Source organism: Notamacropus eugenii, chromosome 7 (genome assembly GCF_028372415.1).
Source record: "Notamacropus eugenii isolate mMacEug1 chromosome 7, mMacEug1.pri_v2, whole genome shotgun sequence".
Lineage (NCBI taxonomy): Eukaryota > Metazoa > Chordata > Mammalia > Diprotodontia > Macropodidae > Notamacropus > Notamacropus eugenii.
This window is the reverse complement of record NC_092878.1, coordinates 164,928,213-164,944,293: the sequence shown is the minus strand read 5'-3', so window position 1 is coordinate 164,944,293 and position 16,081 is coordinate 164,928,213. Positions and strand designations below refer to the sequence as shown.

Genomic DNA, 16,081 nt, shown 5'->3' with positions numbered 1-16,081 from the left:
ATGACCCTTTCATGGTTACAGATTTTAAAAGGATTTTTTTTAAAAAGTCCCAATTCTTGAACCAACATCCATGCACTGGTTTGATTCTAGAGCTGTTCTCCCCCTATAGGGACCTTTAAGTGACTGAATACCCCCAGCAGCTCTTCGACATGGCACTGGCACTCCGTGAACACGGCAGACTGGAGTTATTTTCAATGGATGATCTAATCTCACAGAGACAGCCTTCCCAACCATGAGTGTGAGGAAATAGATAATAGAAGAGGGGTATCATTTATCAGGCAACACTATGATGTGCATTGTTCAGGCCCTACATGGCAACTGGCAGGGACTCAGTTTCATGGGGCCCAGGCCTCAGAAACTGAAAGCGAAGGTAGTTTTCAAGACGTGCAAAGGCTTATCAAAGCCGTTAACTAGGGCATGGCAAATGGGGCTGTGCCTAGGGTGACCATATTTAGAGACCATTCTTAGTGCTTGGAGTCCTTCATTAATGTCAAAACAAATGAACTGGTCAAGGATAATTGGTTAAAATAAGAAACTATCAAATGGTCCACTTTCTCCCTCTGATGACCACACCCCAGATGAGCTCCTTCCAGTCCTACCCTTCTCTGACCCCCTATTCCTCCAGCATTGGCTAATCGATCTGGGTACACAGTCAGGGACACTGTGATTCTGATTCCTTTCTATTCCTAGCCATGTTCCCACAGCATTTTAAAGCTGGAAGAAGCCTTAGAGATTACCAAGGTCAGCCTCCCCCTGCTTCTCCCACCCCTACAATTGTTTTATGGAGAAGAAAACTGAGGTCCAGAGAGACTTGGCATCAGAGAGACTTTAGAGCCCTAAGGGACCTTTGAGTCCAGGCATTCTTAGCTTGTAAGGTAGTGGGGTCCTTTACCTGGTGTCCACGGGGTCCATGCATATATTTCAGGAGGTTAATGAACTTGGATGGGAAAAAATGACATCCTTATTTTCACTGACCTCTGGTTTCCTTTGAAATACTATATGCTTTATTTTGTGTATTTAAAAACATTATTCTGGGAAGGGCTCCGTGAGTTTCACCAGGCTGCCCAAGGGGCTAGAACTCTGGATTTAGTCAAAATGCATCATTTCGTAGGATAGGACATTGAGGTTGAGAGTGGTCATGACTTGCTCAAAGTTACATAGGTGCTCAGTAGTTTCTATGTGACTGAAAGTCTGTAGGCACTGTTTGTGACCCCTAAATTTTATTAGAAATTCCTCTAGAGCAGGGTTTCCTAACCTAGTCATGGAAACCCCTTAACTATCTGAGGAAGTCTATGAACCCCTTCTTAGAATCGTGTTTTTTAAACGTATAAAATCAAATGTGTAGGATTACAAAGGAAATCAATTATATTGAAATGCAGTTCCCAACACACTCTGAAAAACAAGTTCACTGAGCCAAGAATAAGAACCCCTGATCTAGCCCAATAGTGGATCCTCAAAGGGAGAAGTTGGAAATCAAGTCATCTGACATCTTTCGACTAGCACCCAGCGAAGGAGAGACTGAACTGGGGTTTGAGTGCCTGAGGGCAGCAGGGTGGTACAATGGACAGCGCTCTGGGGGAGCTTTTGTGGTGCCTGACTCTACACCTCTCTCCTCCCCACACATACAGACACACCCACCAGAGAATTTAAACCCTTATGAAGATTCACCATATGACATAGCTGCTCCTTAAGCTGAGAATGTTTCTCTTAATCATTTTTTTATTTTATAAATAAATTTTGATAGATTTTTACACCCTCAACAGTTTTTTCTCCTCCTTCCCTTCCCTGAAAGCAATAAAAAGGAATTTTTTAAAGACTTTAAAAAAAGTTCAACAAAACTAACCAATGTAGTGAAAAATTCTGTTATTGTCCATAATGTGTCATACCCATAGTCCTCTGCAAATAAGAGAATAACCTTTTCATAACTCCTTTTTGGGGGCCAGACTTTCCAATCTATTTTTAAATTATGTTTTTTGTTATTAGCCTGAGTTTCTGAAATGGTAGAAACTATTGATGGGTCACACCCAATCTGACTCCCCTTCCAATGAAGAAAATGGAAGGGTTTATTCTCTTTTGTAGTGGGAGTGGAGGAGTCCTGCTGAACAGGAAACTAGAAGAATAGGTCACTGCTTGGTGGCATCAAAACAGCTTAGAAGCAGATCCTCTTAGCTTTCTCTTAGATCCAACAGCAGAGACAAAGACAGACAGAGAGACAGAGAGAGAGGGTGAGAATGAACTATAGATACTGAATTAAGCCAACATCCAGAAACATTGAGCATAGAGTGACCAGGATCTTGTGTCTTGCTTTGCAGAAGTAGATGGTATGGACCTGGGCAAAAAACTCAGCATCCCCAGAGACATCATGCTGGAGGAACTGTCAGTCCTCAGTAACCGAGGGGCCAGACTGTTCAAGAGGCGCCAGAGGAGATCAGAGAAGTACACGTTTGAAAACTTTCATTGTGAATCCAAAGCAGAAATGAATGTGAGTATCAACTGTGGGGAGCTCTCAGCTTCTCATGTGTGGGTTTCCCAATGGGACATGTGGTACCAGGGCAAAGTCACAGTATCTTTCAACCCAATAAAAGCACAAAACTGTCATGGGAGGCTGGTTGCCTGAGCCATCTTTAGAAAAATAGCAAGTGTCCAGATAGACAATGAAGAATGACTGAACATACACTTTGGCATCTGCTTCTCACCCTTCCCCAGCTTTCATCTTTTAATTAGAACTGTTGCCTCACTTCTGGTTCATCTCTCCAACTTTATCAAGCAACCAGCCATGAAACAAGGACATGTTTCTTTTTTAAAAAGCAAATTTTGTTGCGTGCCTCTTGTTTTTACATCACCCACATTTTCCTAAGTTTCATTCCCTCTGAGGACAGCCCTGTGCAATCTACCACTGGAGATAACAGTTTAAGACAATTTCTCCATTCCTGTGGAAATTACAGTATCACTAGGGAGATGAAACTGATTGTGTATCTGTTGCCTGAGGTACAGCCTAACAACTCATGTACAGGAAGGAAAAAAGGATGGAAGGAGGAAAGGAAAGGAAAGGAGAGGGAAGGAAGGGAGAGAAGGAGGGAGGAAAGGAGTAAAGAAGCAAAGGAGGGATGGAGAATGGGAGGAAGGAAAGAAGAGAGGAAAAGGAAGAAGGGATAAAAGAAGGGAAGAAAGGAAAGAAGGAATGAAACAAGCATTTATCAAGTGCTGCTGTGTGCTAAGTGCTTTACAAAGAATCCCATCTGATCTTCACAATACCCTGGGAGTTAGGTGCTTGACTCTCCCCATTTTATAACTGAAGAAACTGCAATAGAAAAAGGTTGAGGGAGACAAAGAGACTTGCTCAGGAAAACACAACTGGTAATTGTAAAGTCCGATTGATTTCAGGGCTTTCTGACTCTAGGTCTAGTGTTTTATCCATTGTGTCACCTGACTGTCTCTTGATAGGGAACTCAAACTGTCAGGGAGACCTGGGTTCAAATCCTATGTTGGACATTTACTAACTGTGTGACCCTGGTGCAGTCCCTTATCCTCATCTATTAAAGGAAGGAGCTGAAGTCAAATGTCTCTAAAAGTCCCTCACTTCTAACTCTAAAACCTATGTCCTATAAATCCTACCTCTGCCATTTAATATCTGTTTGACCTTGGGCAAGTCCCATAATCTCTCAGTTTCCTCATCTGTAAAATTAGGGGATTGCACTCATTGACCTCTAAGGTCCCTTTGGGTCCTAAAACTTTGACCCTGTATCTGATCACCAAGGACTAAACGTTTCTGGCCATGAGCATGGGTTCTCAGTTGTGTGATAGGGCCAGTGAGTTCTGGAGGACATCAGAAACATGAGCTGCGGAGAAGCTGCCAGGAGAGGCAGAGAAGGCCTCAGAGAGGGTGGAGCATGGAGGGTAGATACCGGTCAGTCGGGTGGAAGCCATGGTGTCCCTGGGGAAGAGACTTTCTGTGAATGAAGGCCAACACAAAGATGGCAGCCACTTCACAGGACTGGGAAGATCCTAGCCTGATTCAGATAGAGGACATCTGTTGGGAGGAGTGGGAAATAAGGCAAGGCTGCATCAAACAAGGGTGGGTGTGAAAGCCACGCAGGGTGGTACAGACTAGATGTCCTCAGCACACAGAAGAGGTAAGAGAGGTTCCTGAGGAGAGGAGGCCCTGGAGGGAGCAGTGCTTAAGGATGACTCATTTGGGAAACACACACAGAATGAACTCCAGTAATAACTAACATTGATAGCAAGTTCTGAGGTTTTCACAGCACTTCTTTCACATTGGTTATCTCCTTTGATCCTCATAACAACCTTGGGATGGAGATGGTATTATATCCTCATTTTCCAGGTAAGGAACCTGAGGCAGAGGTTCAGCAATTTGACTGAACAGAGTCACACAGAAAGTGTCTGAAGTAATACTCAAATTCAGGTCTTCCTGCCTCCAAGTCTAGTGTTCTATCCACTGAGCTGCCTAGCTGCCCCCTACTTTGTAGATGGGGGTATTTGGAGTGAGGATCCCCTAGGAACTTGTTAGAAGAGTTTGGACTAAAGAATGGAAGGGACAGAAACGATAAACATTTAGAAGGAAAAAAATAAGCAGAATGGGGTGACTGGATCACTTTAGAGAATGAAGGAAAGAGTCAAAGATGACTCCAAGTCTGGGAACCTAAATGACTCAGAGAGAGCCTGTAAAGTCCTGCTCCCTCTCTGGGCTCTACAGAAAGGAGAATGGAATCTGCTGACTTATTTTCCACATTATTTTCTCTTTTGATCCAAATCTGGGATTTTGCTGGGATAGGAGGTCCTGGTGTTGACTGGCCATTCCTCCATGAACTTAGACTCTTAGATGGTATGTCCTTGCCCAGGGCCACACAATGAGCATGTGTCAGGGATAGGATTTGAGCCCAGGCCTTCTTGATCCCAAGTTCAGTCCTCTGATCACTCTCTCATGCTTCCTTGTCTACTGTAGTAACAAAATGTCCTTTCTGAAGAAGGCATGGTGACTTTTTGAAAACCAGTTTGCATTTTTATGGGGTGACTGGGGAACAGAGGTAAGAGGAGGGAGAAACTTAAGCAATATAGAAGTAAACAATATCAATACAAATTATTTTTAAAAAGAAATTAGTACGTAATCTCTGCCCCCTGAAACCTTTGTCTATCCCAGATAATACGGATTTCCAGATATCTTGTCTAATAGTCTAACCTCAGGCCCATCCAAGTAATTTAAGAAGAAGAATGATAACTTTTAAAAATTTGATGTAATTTTTTCTCCAGTTACCTGTAGAAACAATTTTAACACTCATTTTACAATTTTTTTGAGTTCCAAATTCTCAGTCCCTCCCTAGTAACTTTATAACTTACCCAGCCATTTAGCCATCCATCCATCCGCTGATAAAATGGTTCAGCTAATGTCTTGAGAATTCACAGTCTTGTACTGGAGAAAGAATACCAACTTTTGGAATCAGAGGGTCTGAGTCTGAGTGACAGATCTGCTACTTTCTAGATGTTAAGCAAATAAAACCACTCTCAGCATCTCAGTTTCCTCACCTATATAGTGGAGGGACTGGACAATATAACTTTGGTTTGGACACTTAGCTCTTCATTGATAATAAATGGTGTTTTCTTCCATGGACGTCAATGTGGGGAACTTTTAGAAATAACCCACTTGTGTGTTTCACCAGCCTCCACCAGCAGAGCTTCAGAGTAATAATAGTTTGGGCTATTTTGTATCTTTTCCCTATAGAAGTTAAGCAAGTTCTAGATCATTTTTTTTCACCCTTGCCACATCCCTAAGAAAATAAACTCATGGAATCAATCAATCAGTCAACAAACAAGCATTTCTCAAGTACTCATTACATACCAGACACTTTGCTAAGCACTGGAGATCCAAAGAAGGGCAACACCAGTGACAAGAGACCAGTAATGTACCAAGGACAGCACTGCAGTTTACAAACACCATTCCCTTCAGCTTCACCCCTTCCCAACTGATTGGTAGCAAAGCAGAACCTGGCACTATTTGCCTGATGACCACAGAGAAGCTTAAGATATCCGTGACTATCTTGAGTTCTTTTTGAAACCAGTTGTCCAAGGTTCATCCCTTTTATATCAGTTGGCTCTGCAAAGGTTGCTTCTGGTAACTGAATCCCTAGAGTAGATGATCAAAGGGTTCTGGTGTATGATCTCGATATCTTTTCATCTTAACGGGAACAGCATGTCCTCCTGGACATGGCATGGAGCCTGGAGTCAGGATGCCACGTTCTATTTCTGACCTCACCAGTAAAGCTCTGGGAGAGCTCCAGAAAGGCATTGCAGTCCACTCTATTGTGGGCAAAGCTAGCTAGCTGGTCTTCCATCTGTCTCATTTGGTATCATCAGCAGAGAACTGGGAAAGAGAGAACATCTATCTCATGCTTTGGAAACCATGGAATGCAGGTGAAGATCATCTTCTAGGAAGCAGGGACTGGAAGGATCCTAGCTTTGGAGATGCTAAGAACCCAAGAGGTCATCTAGTTCAACTCCCTTACTTCACAGATGGAGAAAATGAGGCCCAGGAAGGTTAAATAATTGCCTAAGGCCATATTAGAGGTGGGATTTGAACCCAAGTTCTCTGACTCCAGGGATAGAATGTATTCCACTGTGTAAAAGAGACCTCAACGAACATCTCATTCACCTATGTCATTTGTAGTTAAGGAAATTTGGGCCAAGAGGGAATATGGTAGCATGTAGCCACCCTGACTGAAGCCAGGGCTTTCTGACTTCCCAGGGCAATGTTCTGCTTATAATATAAAGCTATATCTCTGTGCTATTTAAATGTAATAATCCACACACACCAACCCCAACATATACACATGTGCATCTGCACATACGTACATTCACATGCATGCATACACACACATACTTACACTTATACACACATAAATGGGCCAATACACACTTTTCAATGCAAAAGGTCAAGAAATAAAATGTTTTCTTCCAGGCTTGAAATGAAGTATAAACTGATATGTTTCTTCAACAATTATTTTAGCAAAAACATTTTTAGAAAATGACTAGGTTTTTATATTTCATTCTGGAGCCAATAGGGAAGGTGTGGAGTTTATTGGGGGGCAGAACATGATTGAAATCACACCTGCCTCTTCCCTCTGGAGGCTCTGGGGAAGACAGAGTCAGAAAAGGCTTGCAACAGGAGACAATCAACATTCTCCATAACATTTTTTTTGATATTGTAAATGGAACAAGAGTAACATGCCTTGATAGCATATTATCTGTGATCTAGTGGAAAGAGCCCACTGGTCCCAGTCTCACGCCAGCATTCAGAACTGGCTCTTTGACTTATTAGCTGTGTGACCCTGGGCAAGCCTCTTAACCTTTCTGAGTCACAGCAAACTGAGGATCCTAACAGTACCGCCTGCCATAAAGGGTTCTGGTGAGGAAAGCAGCTCAATCATTTTTACCTGCTATTAAAAACATTTTAAGACAAGGAAAAAATCATGGTCACTGTATCAATTAGGCATTCAGTCACCAAGTCAAGTCCATTCTAACTACCTGATTTTCTCAAGCGTTCTCTTCCCTGTACTCACATAGATATGCTTCTGATACTAACCATTAATGAAGTGGAGAGAGTGCTGGACTTAGAATCAGGAATATGTGGTTTCAAATCCCACCTCAGATACTTGCTGTGTAACCCTGGGATAGACACTTAACCCCTGCTTGCCTCAGTTTCCTCATCTGTAAAATAGGAAATGGCACCCATATCTCAGGGTTGTTATGAGAATCAAATGAGATAATGATTGTATTAACACAGTGCCTGGCATATAGTAAGCACTACATAAATGCTGACTATTATTAATTATTATTATTTTCTATAAAATGAAGAAATGGGGCTCCATGGTGTCTAAGGTTGCTTCCCCCTTATTGTGCTACAACCTACATTCAAAGTTCTCTGCTGGTGTTTTCTAGTAAATCACATCAGAGGTCTTTGAGATCATCTGATTTACGTGTGGAGATAATCAACCTTGCCCTACCTACCTCAGAAAGTCCTCATGAGGAAAGTGACTGAATAAACTGAAAGATCTCTAGAAATACAAACTATTATTATCATTTTGTTGCTAACTTTTCCCCCCACGTTAATGAATATCCTCGACATCTAATCCAGACCCGATGATGAAGCCAGTCCGACAGCATGCCCCAGTCACCTCCTGACACTGTGAAGGATGGTTTGAGGCTTTGCAGTGTGGAGAAATGTGAAATTGTGTGACCCTATAATTATGTCTAGTGCACTCCTAGCAAAATATGTCTGTAGCCTCTAGAGAAGCCGCCTAAAACCATCTAGACCTCATCTGACTGTCCCAGATTAGATAATCATCCTCTTTCAGCACCAACAGAAAGGAAGTTACCCAACAGGGCTGTATTGGAATACAAAAAGGGAGGGGACAAGAGGCAGTTCCTCAGTGGTTGAGTATGCACAGAGATCTCTGAAACTAGGGACTGACGCCAGTTAGTAATCTCTTCCATTTATTCTGCTAATCCATAAACAGAATTTATAATTATAGTTTGAAAAAAAAACCAAACAAATCATTATGACGGCATATTCTTAGGAACTTCTGCAATTACAGTTTGAATGCCTGTGTCCCAAATGATGATCCATGATTTCATACATGGAATCCCAGAGCATCAGAAATCAAAAGAGACCTCAGAAGTCATGAGCTAGTCCAACCCAGACCTAAACAGGAATTCTCCCTACAATGTTCTGGTAGAAGAATCTAGAGATGTTTCATTTAAAGAAAAGAAGACTGGAGCAGGGGTCAAGTGGGGCTGATGATAGCTGTCTTCAAGTCTTTGAAGGGCCACCACATGGAAGAGACATTAAATTTCTGCTTAGTCCCAATGGTAGAACAAGGAGTAATGTGACCTTGGGCAAGTCCCTAATCCCTCCCAGCCTCACTTTGGTTTCCAAGATGCAGATTTTTGATCAATATAAAGAGAAACTTCCTGGTAATTAAAATTGTCCAAGAGGGAGACAGGCTGCCTCAGGTAGGGGTGGTTTGTCTCTCCCTTCAAACAGAGATCAGATGGTCACTTTGGGGGAGATGCTGAAGAAGGGATTTTCAGTTGGGTGTGGGTTGGACTAGATTAGACTGGATTGCTATTATGTTTTGTGGTGGTTCGGTCGCTTCAGTCTTGTCCAACTCTTCATGACCCCATTTTGGGATTTTCTTGGCAAAGGTACTGGAGTGGTTTGCCATTTCTTTCTCCAGTTCACTTTACAGATAAGTAAACTAAGGCAAACAGGGTTAAGTGACTTGCCCAGCATCCCACAGCTAGTACATATCTTGGGCCAGGAATCTTCCTGACTCTGAGCCCAATGCTCTAACCACTCTGCCACCTATTATGCTATGGAACCATAGATGTTTTGCTCAAAAAGACCTCAGAGCCATCTAGTCCACATTCCTCGTTTGACATATGAGGAAAGTGAGGCCAAGGGAGGTTAAGTGGGTTGCCCAAAGTCACACAGCTTGTAAGCTTCTGAGGTCCCTTCTCATTCTATGGGTTTGTGATTCTGTGCTTTTGATGTTTCGTGATCTCTACTGATGGGGGATGTCATTACCTCTTCTGACAGTTCATTCCCTTGTTTATAGGATCACATATTTGACCATGCCAGTTTTTTCTTCAAAAACCTTCTGTAGCTCCCTATTGCTTCCTATGTAAAGTTCGAATGACACAGGATCAGGAGATCCTAGATTTAGAGCTGGAAAAATCCTCAGAGGTCATTATGTCCAATTCCTTCATTTTTCAGATGAGGAAATGAAAGTCCAGAGAGGCCAATGACTGTCTATGGTCACTCAGATAGCAAGCATCAGAAGCAAAATATGAGCCTAGCTCTTCTGACACCTAACCTTAACCCTGAATCTAGGACTCTCTTCACTGTTCTCTGAATAGTTTTAACTGCCCAGATCTTCCTTAAAATTCAGATCAGTTCTCCCTTTCTAAAATTCCCATCCATTGATCCTCATTATACGTTTCAGCAAACTACAAGGCAATGCTCCTAGCCTATATTAACTGAGTCCTCACTCAATCATTCCTTGGGACTGAATTTTGAATGAAAAAAAGGCAGAATAGCAACAAACTGAAAGAACTTCCCATAAAAGACTCAGAGAATCTGAGTGGTGGTACTTAAATCTAGCTCTGGAAACTGTCAATAGATTCTTCTTATATGAGATACAAAAGTATCCATCTCACTAAGGAAAATTATATGACCCTAGATTGAGGGATACTGTCCATCTCTTTTGCATAGAAGAGACCACACTACCCAGTGCTGATTTTTTGGTAGATTTAAGTTACACAACAATAGCAAAACCTGGGACAGAACCCAGCTGACTGATTCCTAGAATTCTTGGCACTTAGCACTAGACTAGACTGTGTGATGAGGGGGAGACAGTACTGGGATGTAAGTCAAAGGACCTGGACTGGATTAAATAATTTCAGAGCTCCTTTCATGTTTCAAATAGATCTGTGATCTGTGAACTGTGATCTGTCCATGTCCAGAGTTTCTGCCCTGGGGTCCAGCTCTTTCCATTTGACCTTCAGTGTTTGTGTATGACTTTAAGCACACTGCTCAAGCTTGGACTGGGGGTGGGGGAAACAGAAGAAGAATTGAATATAGGGAAATGAAACCCCAAATAAGGAAGAACATAGTAAGAGAGCGTTAGATATCTATGATGAAGGCAGGTCATCACGGCCAGAGGAGTTACTTTCCAAGGTACTGAAAGAACTGGCCACTAGGAGCTTGCAATTATTTCCAGTGATCAACCAAAAAAATTGTGAGGGATGTGAGAGGATATCACAGGACTAAAGAAGAGCTAATGTTCCAATGTACAAGAAATGGAAGAGAATGAAACCTGCAAATGGACTTTACTTCAATCCTGGCAAAACACTAGCACATAATAGGAAAGGGAGGGTTAATGAAAATTTGGAAAAGAAAAAAAAGTGATCACAAAGAGCCAAAATAGCTTCATTAAACACAGGTCACACTAGATTATTCTATTTCTTTTTTTAATAGAGTTACTAGATATGTAGATATTGTTTATCTAAGCTTAAACAAAGAGCTTAACAGTCTTTCATTTTAATCTTGTGGAAAAAATGGAGGCAAGTGGGTTAGATGAATGGACAGTTAAGCAGATTTGAAAATGCTTGAATGAGTAGACCCAAAGAACAGTTGATAATGGGTCAATATCAACTTAAGGGAAGCTCTCTAGTAGATCTGTACTTGGTTCTATTGACTTTAGTGTTTTAATCAAGGACTTGAATGCTTGCCAGATTTGTGGAGGACACACATTTGGAGCAAGATGGGATGGGGTGTGTGTGTGAAAGATATAGCATGTCAGATTATAGTATCTAGAACTGAAAAGAACTTCAAAGGCCAGAATTCTAAGCTGAGTCTAAGACAATATAATTTAATAGGAATCAATGCAAAGTCTTGCTTTTGGGTTCAAAAAATCATTTTCACAAGTATAAGATGAGAGAGATATGGAAGTCAGATATTCTGGGAAAGGTATGGAAGTTTAGCAAACCACAAGTCATCAGCAAACTTGATTTGAATTAAATGGGACTCGTCCAGAAGGAAGGAGACAACAGTCTCCCTGGCCAGACCACATCTCTGCAGCATGATATTTAGTTATAGCATCATATTTTAAGAAGAGCCTTCTTAAAGAGAAGAGTAACCAAAGTGGTAAGATACCTCGAGAATTTGTCATTTAAGAACTGGTTGAAGGAGCTAGAAATGTTCAATCTTGAGAAGACTTTGGGGAAAACAAGATTGCTAACTAAGTATGAGACACAGAAGAGAGATTCTACTTGTTTTATGTTTCCCTAGAGAGCAAAATGAGGGGTGGTTAATGGAAATTTCACAAGGGCTGATTATGGCTCAGAGTAAAGAAAAATCTTAACAATGAGAGCCTTCCCAAAGTATAATGAGCCAGCTCACAAGGTTCCCCCTCACCGGACTTCTTCAAAGAAAAGATAACTGTAGTTACTTTTAAAGGAAATTCTTGGTTAAGTAAGGATTGGATTTGAGAGTTCAGAAGCCCTTTCTAACTCTGAGGTGCTGTAATAATAATAATACTTTGGTTTAATTTCAGTAGAGAAGGTAGATATTTCCCTTGAGGTCTCACATTAATTGGGACAAGTGAAAAGCCTATGGCAGTGAGCTGCCCTTGCCAGGCCAAGAGCTGGAGGATTTAGCAAGACCATTAATGTCGATTTTCTAGTCTTGAATTTATAGTCCATTTTCCTAGATTTCTAAAACAAATTCTCAGTATAGTGATTTTTTTTTTCTCTAACTCCTCAGAAAAAGCAAGTGCATTTAATTTACAGGCATCATTTTGGGCATAGAGGGAGGAAAATTAGCCTCTACTTTGTGGAAATCCAAATGACTTTTTTAAAGCATGCTTCCATTCATTTTTACATAACACTTCCAGAGGACTAGAAGTATTATTCTGATTTTAGAAATCAAGAAATTATGACACAGATATTATTTTTAAAATTTTAATATTTTATTTTTTCCAATGACACATAAACACAATTTCTCACCTTTGTTTTTTGCAGTTTGAATTCCAAATTCTCTCCCACCTTCCCTTCCTACCTCCCTAATTGAGGTGACAAGCAATTTGAAAAAGGTTATACATATGCAGTCATGCATATCATATTTCCATATTAGTCGTGTTGTGAAAGAAAACACAGACAAAAAACACAAGAAAAATAAAGTGAAAAAATAGTGTGCTTCATTCTGTATTCAGATTCTATCAGTTCTTTCTCTGCTCAGAGATATTAAATGAATTTCACAAGTTCATAGGTGAGTTAATGGGAGAGTCAGAGCTAGGTCACATTTTAGTCACCTGCTTTTGGGTAAAAGAAACAAGGTATTTGAGTTAATCCATTTTATTTTTTTTACAAATTATGTTCCATGATGTGAAATGTATTACAATTGTCATGAAATAATGAGCAGTTTCAGCAACCACATGATGGGGGAAGGATCAAGGAAAGGTAGATGAAAAGAAGGTAGAAACACTGACGCAGAATCATGAACAATTTTAGAATTAGAAAGCACTTTAGAAATCATGTGGCCCTAATTCCAGGATAAATATTCTGGAATGTATGAACGTATATTTTTCCCCAACAACAATTTAAAAAGCCGCCTTCTCCATATGGGGGATGTTAAAAATGTCATTGACAGAATTTCCCAATGATGATAAGACCCAGATCTCCACTAGCATTCACCCTTGTGATTCACTGAAGCCCAAAGGAGATGCTGGGCTCTCAGACCAATGCCAATGAAGTTCAAGCTCTAGCAGACCCTACCGACTTGGTGCCAAGCCAGGCTGAGGTGCAGCCTGGCAAGATCAAAGAGGCTCTTAGCCACTTTGGCCACGATGCAGCATGTTCTTAGATCCCCCACCAGCTCTCTGAGACCATCTGCTAAGTCAAGGAGGAGTTGAGACGGCACGCCTGGAGGAAGAGCCTGTGCTGATAAAGGAACAGTCCTTAGATCACTGAAGTAACAGAAGAGAATTCTTGTGTAATATGGGAGGGAGAGAGACAAGACAGGAAGTGACAATCAGAGCAAAATCGCTCTTGTGTAGAAGCCGAATGAGCGTGCCATTCTGTTGTTGTTTGTTGTTGTCTGTTGTTATTGTCTGTGGTTGTTGTCTGTTGTTGTCTGTTGTCTGTTGTTGTCTGCTGTCTGTTATTGTCTGCTGTTTGTTGTTGTCTGCTGTTTGTTGTTGTTGTTGTTTGCAATTATACAAAACATTTCCATATTAGTAATTTTGTACAAGAAGACTCAAAAGAAAAAAAGGAAAAAAGGAAAGTGAAAAATAGCCTGCTTCAGTCTGTATTCAATCAACATCAGTTCTTTCTCTGCACATGGATAGTCTGCTTCACCATTAGTCCTCTGAGATTTTCCTAGATCATTGTACTCCTGAGAACAGCTGTCATTCACAGTTGATCATCATACAATGTTGCTGCTACTGTGTCCAGTGTTCTCTTGGTTCTGCTCACTTCACTCTGCATCAGTTCATTTAAGTCTTTAGAGGTTTTTCTGAAAGTATCCTGCTTGTCATTTCTTATAGCATAACAGTATGCCATCACAATCACATGCTACAGCTTGTTTAACCATTCCCCAGTTGATGGGAATTCCTTTGATCTCCAGTTCTTAGCCACCACAAAAAGAGCTGCTATAAATATTTTTGTACAAATAGGTCCTTTTCCATTTTTCGGATGTCTTTGGGATATAGAGGTAGCAGTGGTATTACTTGATCAAAGGGTGCGCAGAGCTTTATAGCCTTTTGGACATAGTTTCAAATTGTTCTCCAGAATGGCAGGATCAGTTCACAACTCCACTAACAGTGCATTAGTGTCCCAATTTTCCAACATCCAACATTTTCCTTTTGTGTCATATTAACCACTCTGATAGGTATGAGGTGGTACCTCAGAGTTGTTTTAATTTGCATTTCTCTTATTTAATTTGTCTTTCTATAGATATCTTTGCTTTATTTATCTGAAAACTGTCTGTTCATATCCTTTGACCATTTATCAACTGAGAAATTACTTGTATTTTTATAAACTTGATTCAGTTTTCTATATATTCAAGAAATGAGGCCTTTATCAAAGATACTTGTCATATAAATTTCGCCCAGTTTTTTCCTTTCCTTATAATTTTGGTTGCATTGATTTGTTTGTGCTAAAATTTTAATTTTATAAAATCAAAATTATCTATTTTACACGGTGCAATTTTGTATTATCTTTGATTCCAAATTCTTCTCTTATCCATGAAGCTGATATATAAACTATTCCATACTCTCTTAATTTGTTTATAGTATCACCCTTTAAGTGAAAATCATGTACCTTATCTTGACCTTATCTTAGTATATGGTGTGAATATTAGTCTATATCTAGTTTCTGACAGACTGCTTTCCAGTTTTTCCAGCAATTTTTGTCAAATAATGAGTTTTTTTTCCAAAATCTTGGATATTTGGGTTTATCATATACTAGATTACAATGGTCATTTATCATAATGTAATTTGTACCTAATCTATTCCACTGACCCACCATTCTATTTCTTAGCCAGTACCATATTGTTTTGATAATTACCACTTTATAATGCAGTTTGAGATCTGGTATGACTAGACTACCATCTTTCATATTTTTCCCCCATTGTCCCTTGATACTCTTGAGCTTTTGTCCTTCCAGATAAATATTATTTTTCTAGCTCTATAAAATAATTTTTGATAGTTTGGTATGACACTGAATAAATAGATTAATTCAGGTAGAATTATCATTTTTATTATACTGGCTTGTCCTACCCATGAACAATTAATGCTTTTCCAATTGCATATATCGGACTTTATTTGTGTGAAAAGTGTTTTGTAGTGGTCTTCATATGGTTACTACATTTGTCTTAGCAGGTAGACTCCCAAATATTTTATATTGCCTACAGGTATTTTAAATGGAATTTCTCTTTCTATTTCTTGCTGCTGGACTTTGTTAGTAATATATAGAAATGCTGATGATTATGTGAGTTTATTTTGTAGCCTGCAACTTGCTGACGATATTCATAATTTCAAGTAGTTTTTTAGTTGATTCTTAAGGACATTTTAAAGTATAACATCCTATCTTCAGCAAATAGTGACAGCTTTGTTTCCTCATTGCCTATTCTGATTCCTTTCTTTTTGGTCTCATTGCTATAGCTAACATTTCTAACACAATATTAAATAATAGCAGTAATAATTGGCATCCTTGCTTCACCCTTAATTGCACCAGAAAAGTTTCTAGCTTATCCCCGTTACAGATAAAGTTTGTTGATTATTTAACATAAATATTACTTATCATTTTAAGGTAAGTTTCATTTATTCCTATGCTCTCTAGGGTTTTTAATAGGAATGTGGACTCTATTATGTCAAGGCTTTTCTCCATCTATTAAGGATTTCTGTTGGTCTTGTTATTGATATGACCAGTTATGCTGATAGTTTTCCTAATATTGGACCAGTCCTGCATTTTGGGTATAAATTCCACCTGGTCATAGAATATGATCCTT

General features: G+C 40.0%; 1 protein-coding gene across 4 annotated transcripts in view; it reads left to right on the top strand.

The window, feature by feature from the left end:
- Nucleotides 1-16,081, top strand: part of MYOZ2 (myozenin 2) — a 49,623-nt gene that overhangs the window by 19,364 nt on the left and 14,178 nt on the right. For all 4 annotated transcript variants that reach the window (XM_072625363.1, XM_072625364.1, XM_072625362.1 and 1 more), the window contains exon 3: nucleotides 2,313-2,482. In XM_072625363.1, the coding sequence (XP_072481464.1) occupies nucleotides 2,313-2,482 (170 nt within the window). The remainder of the gene's footprint in view (nucleotides 1-2,312; nucleotides 2,483-16,081) is intronic.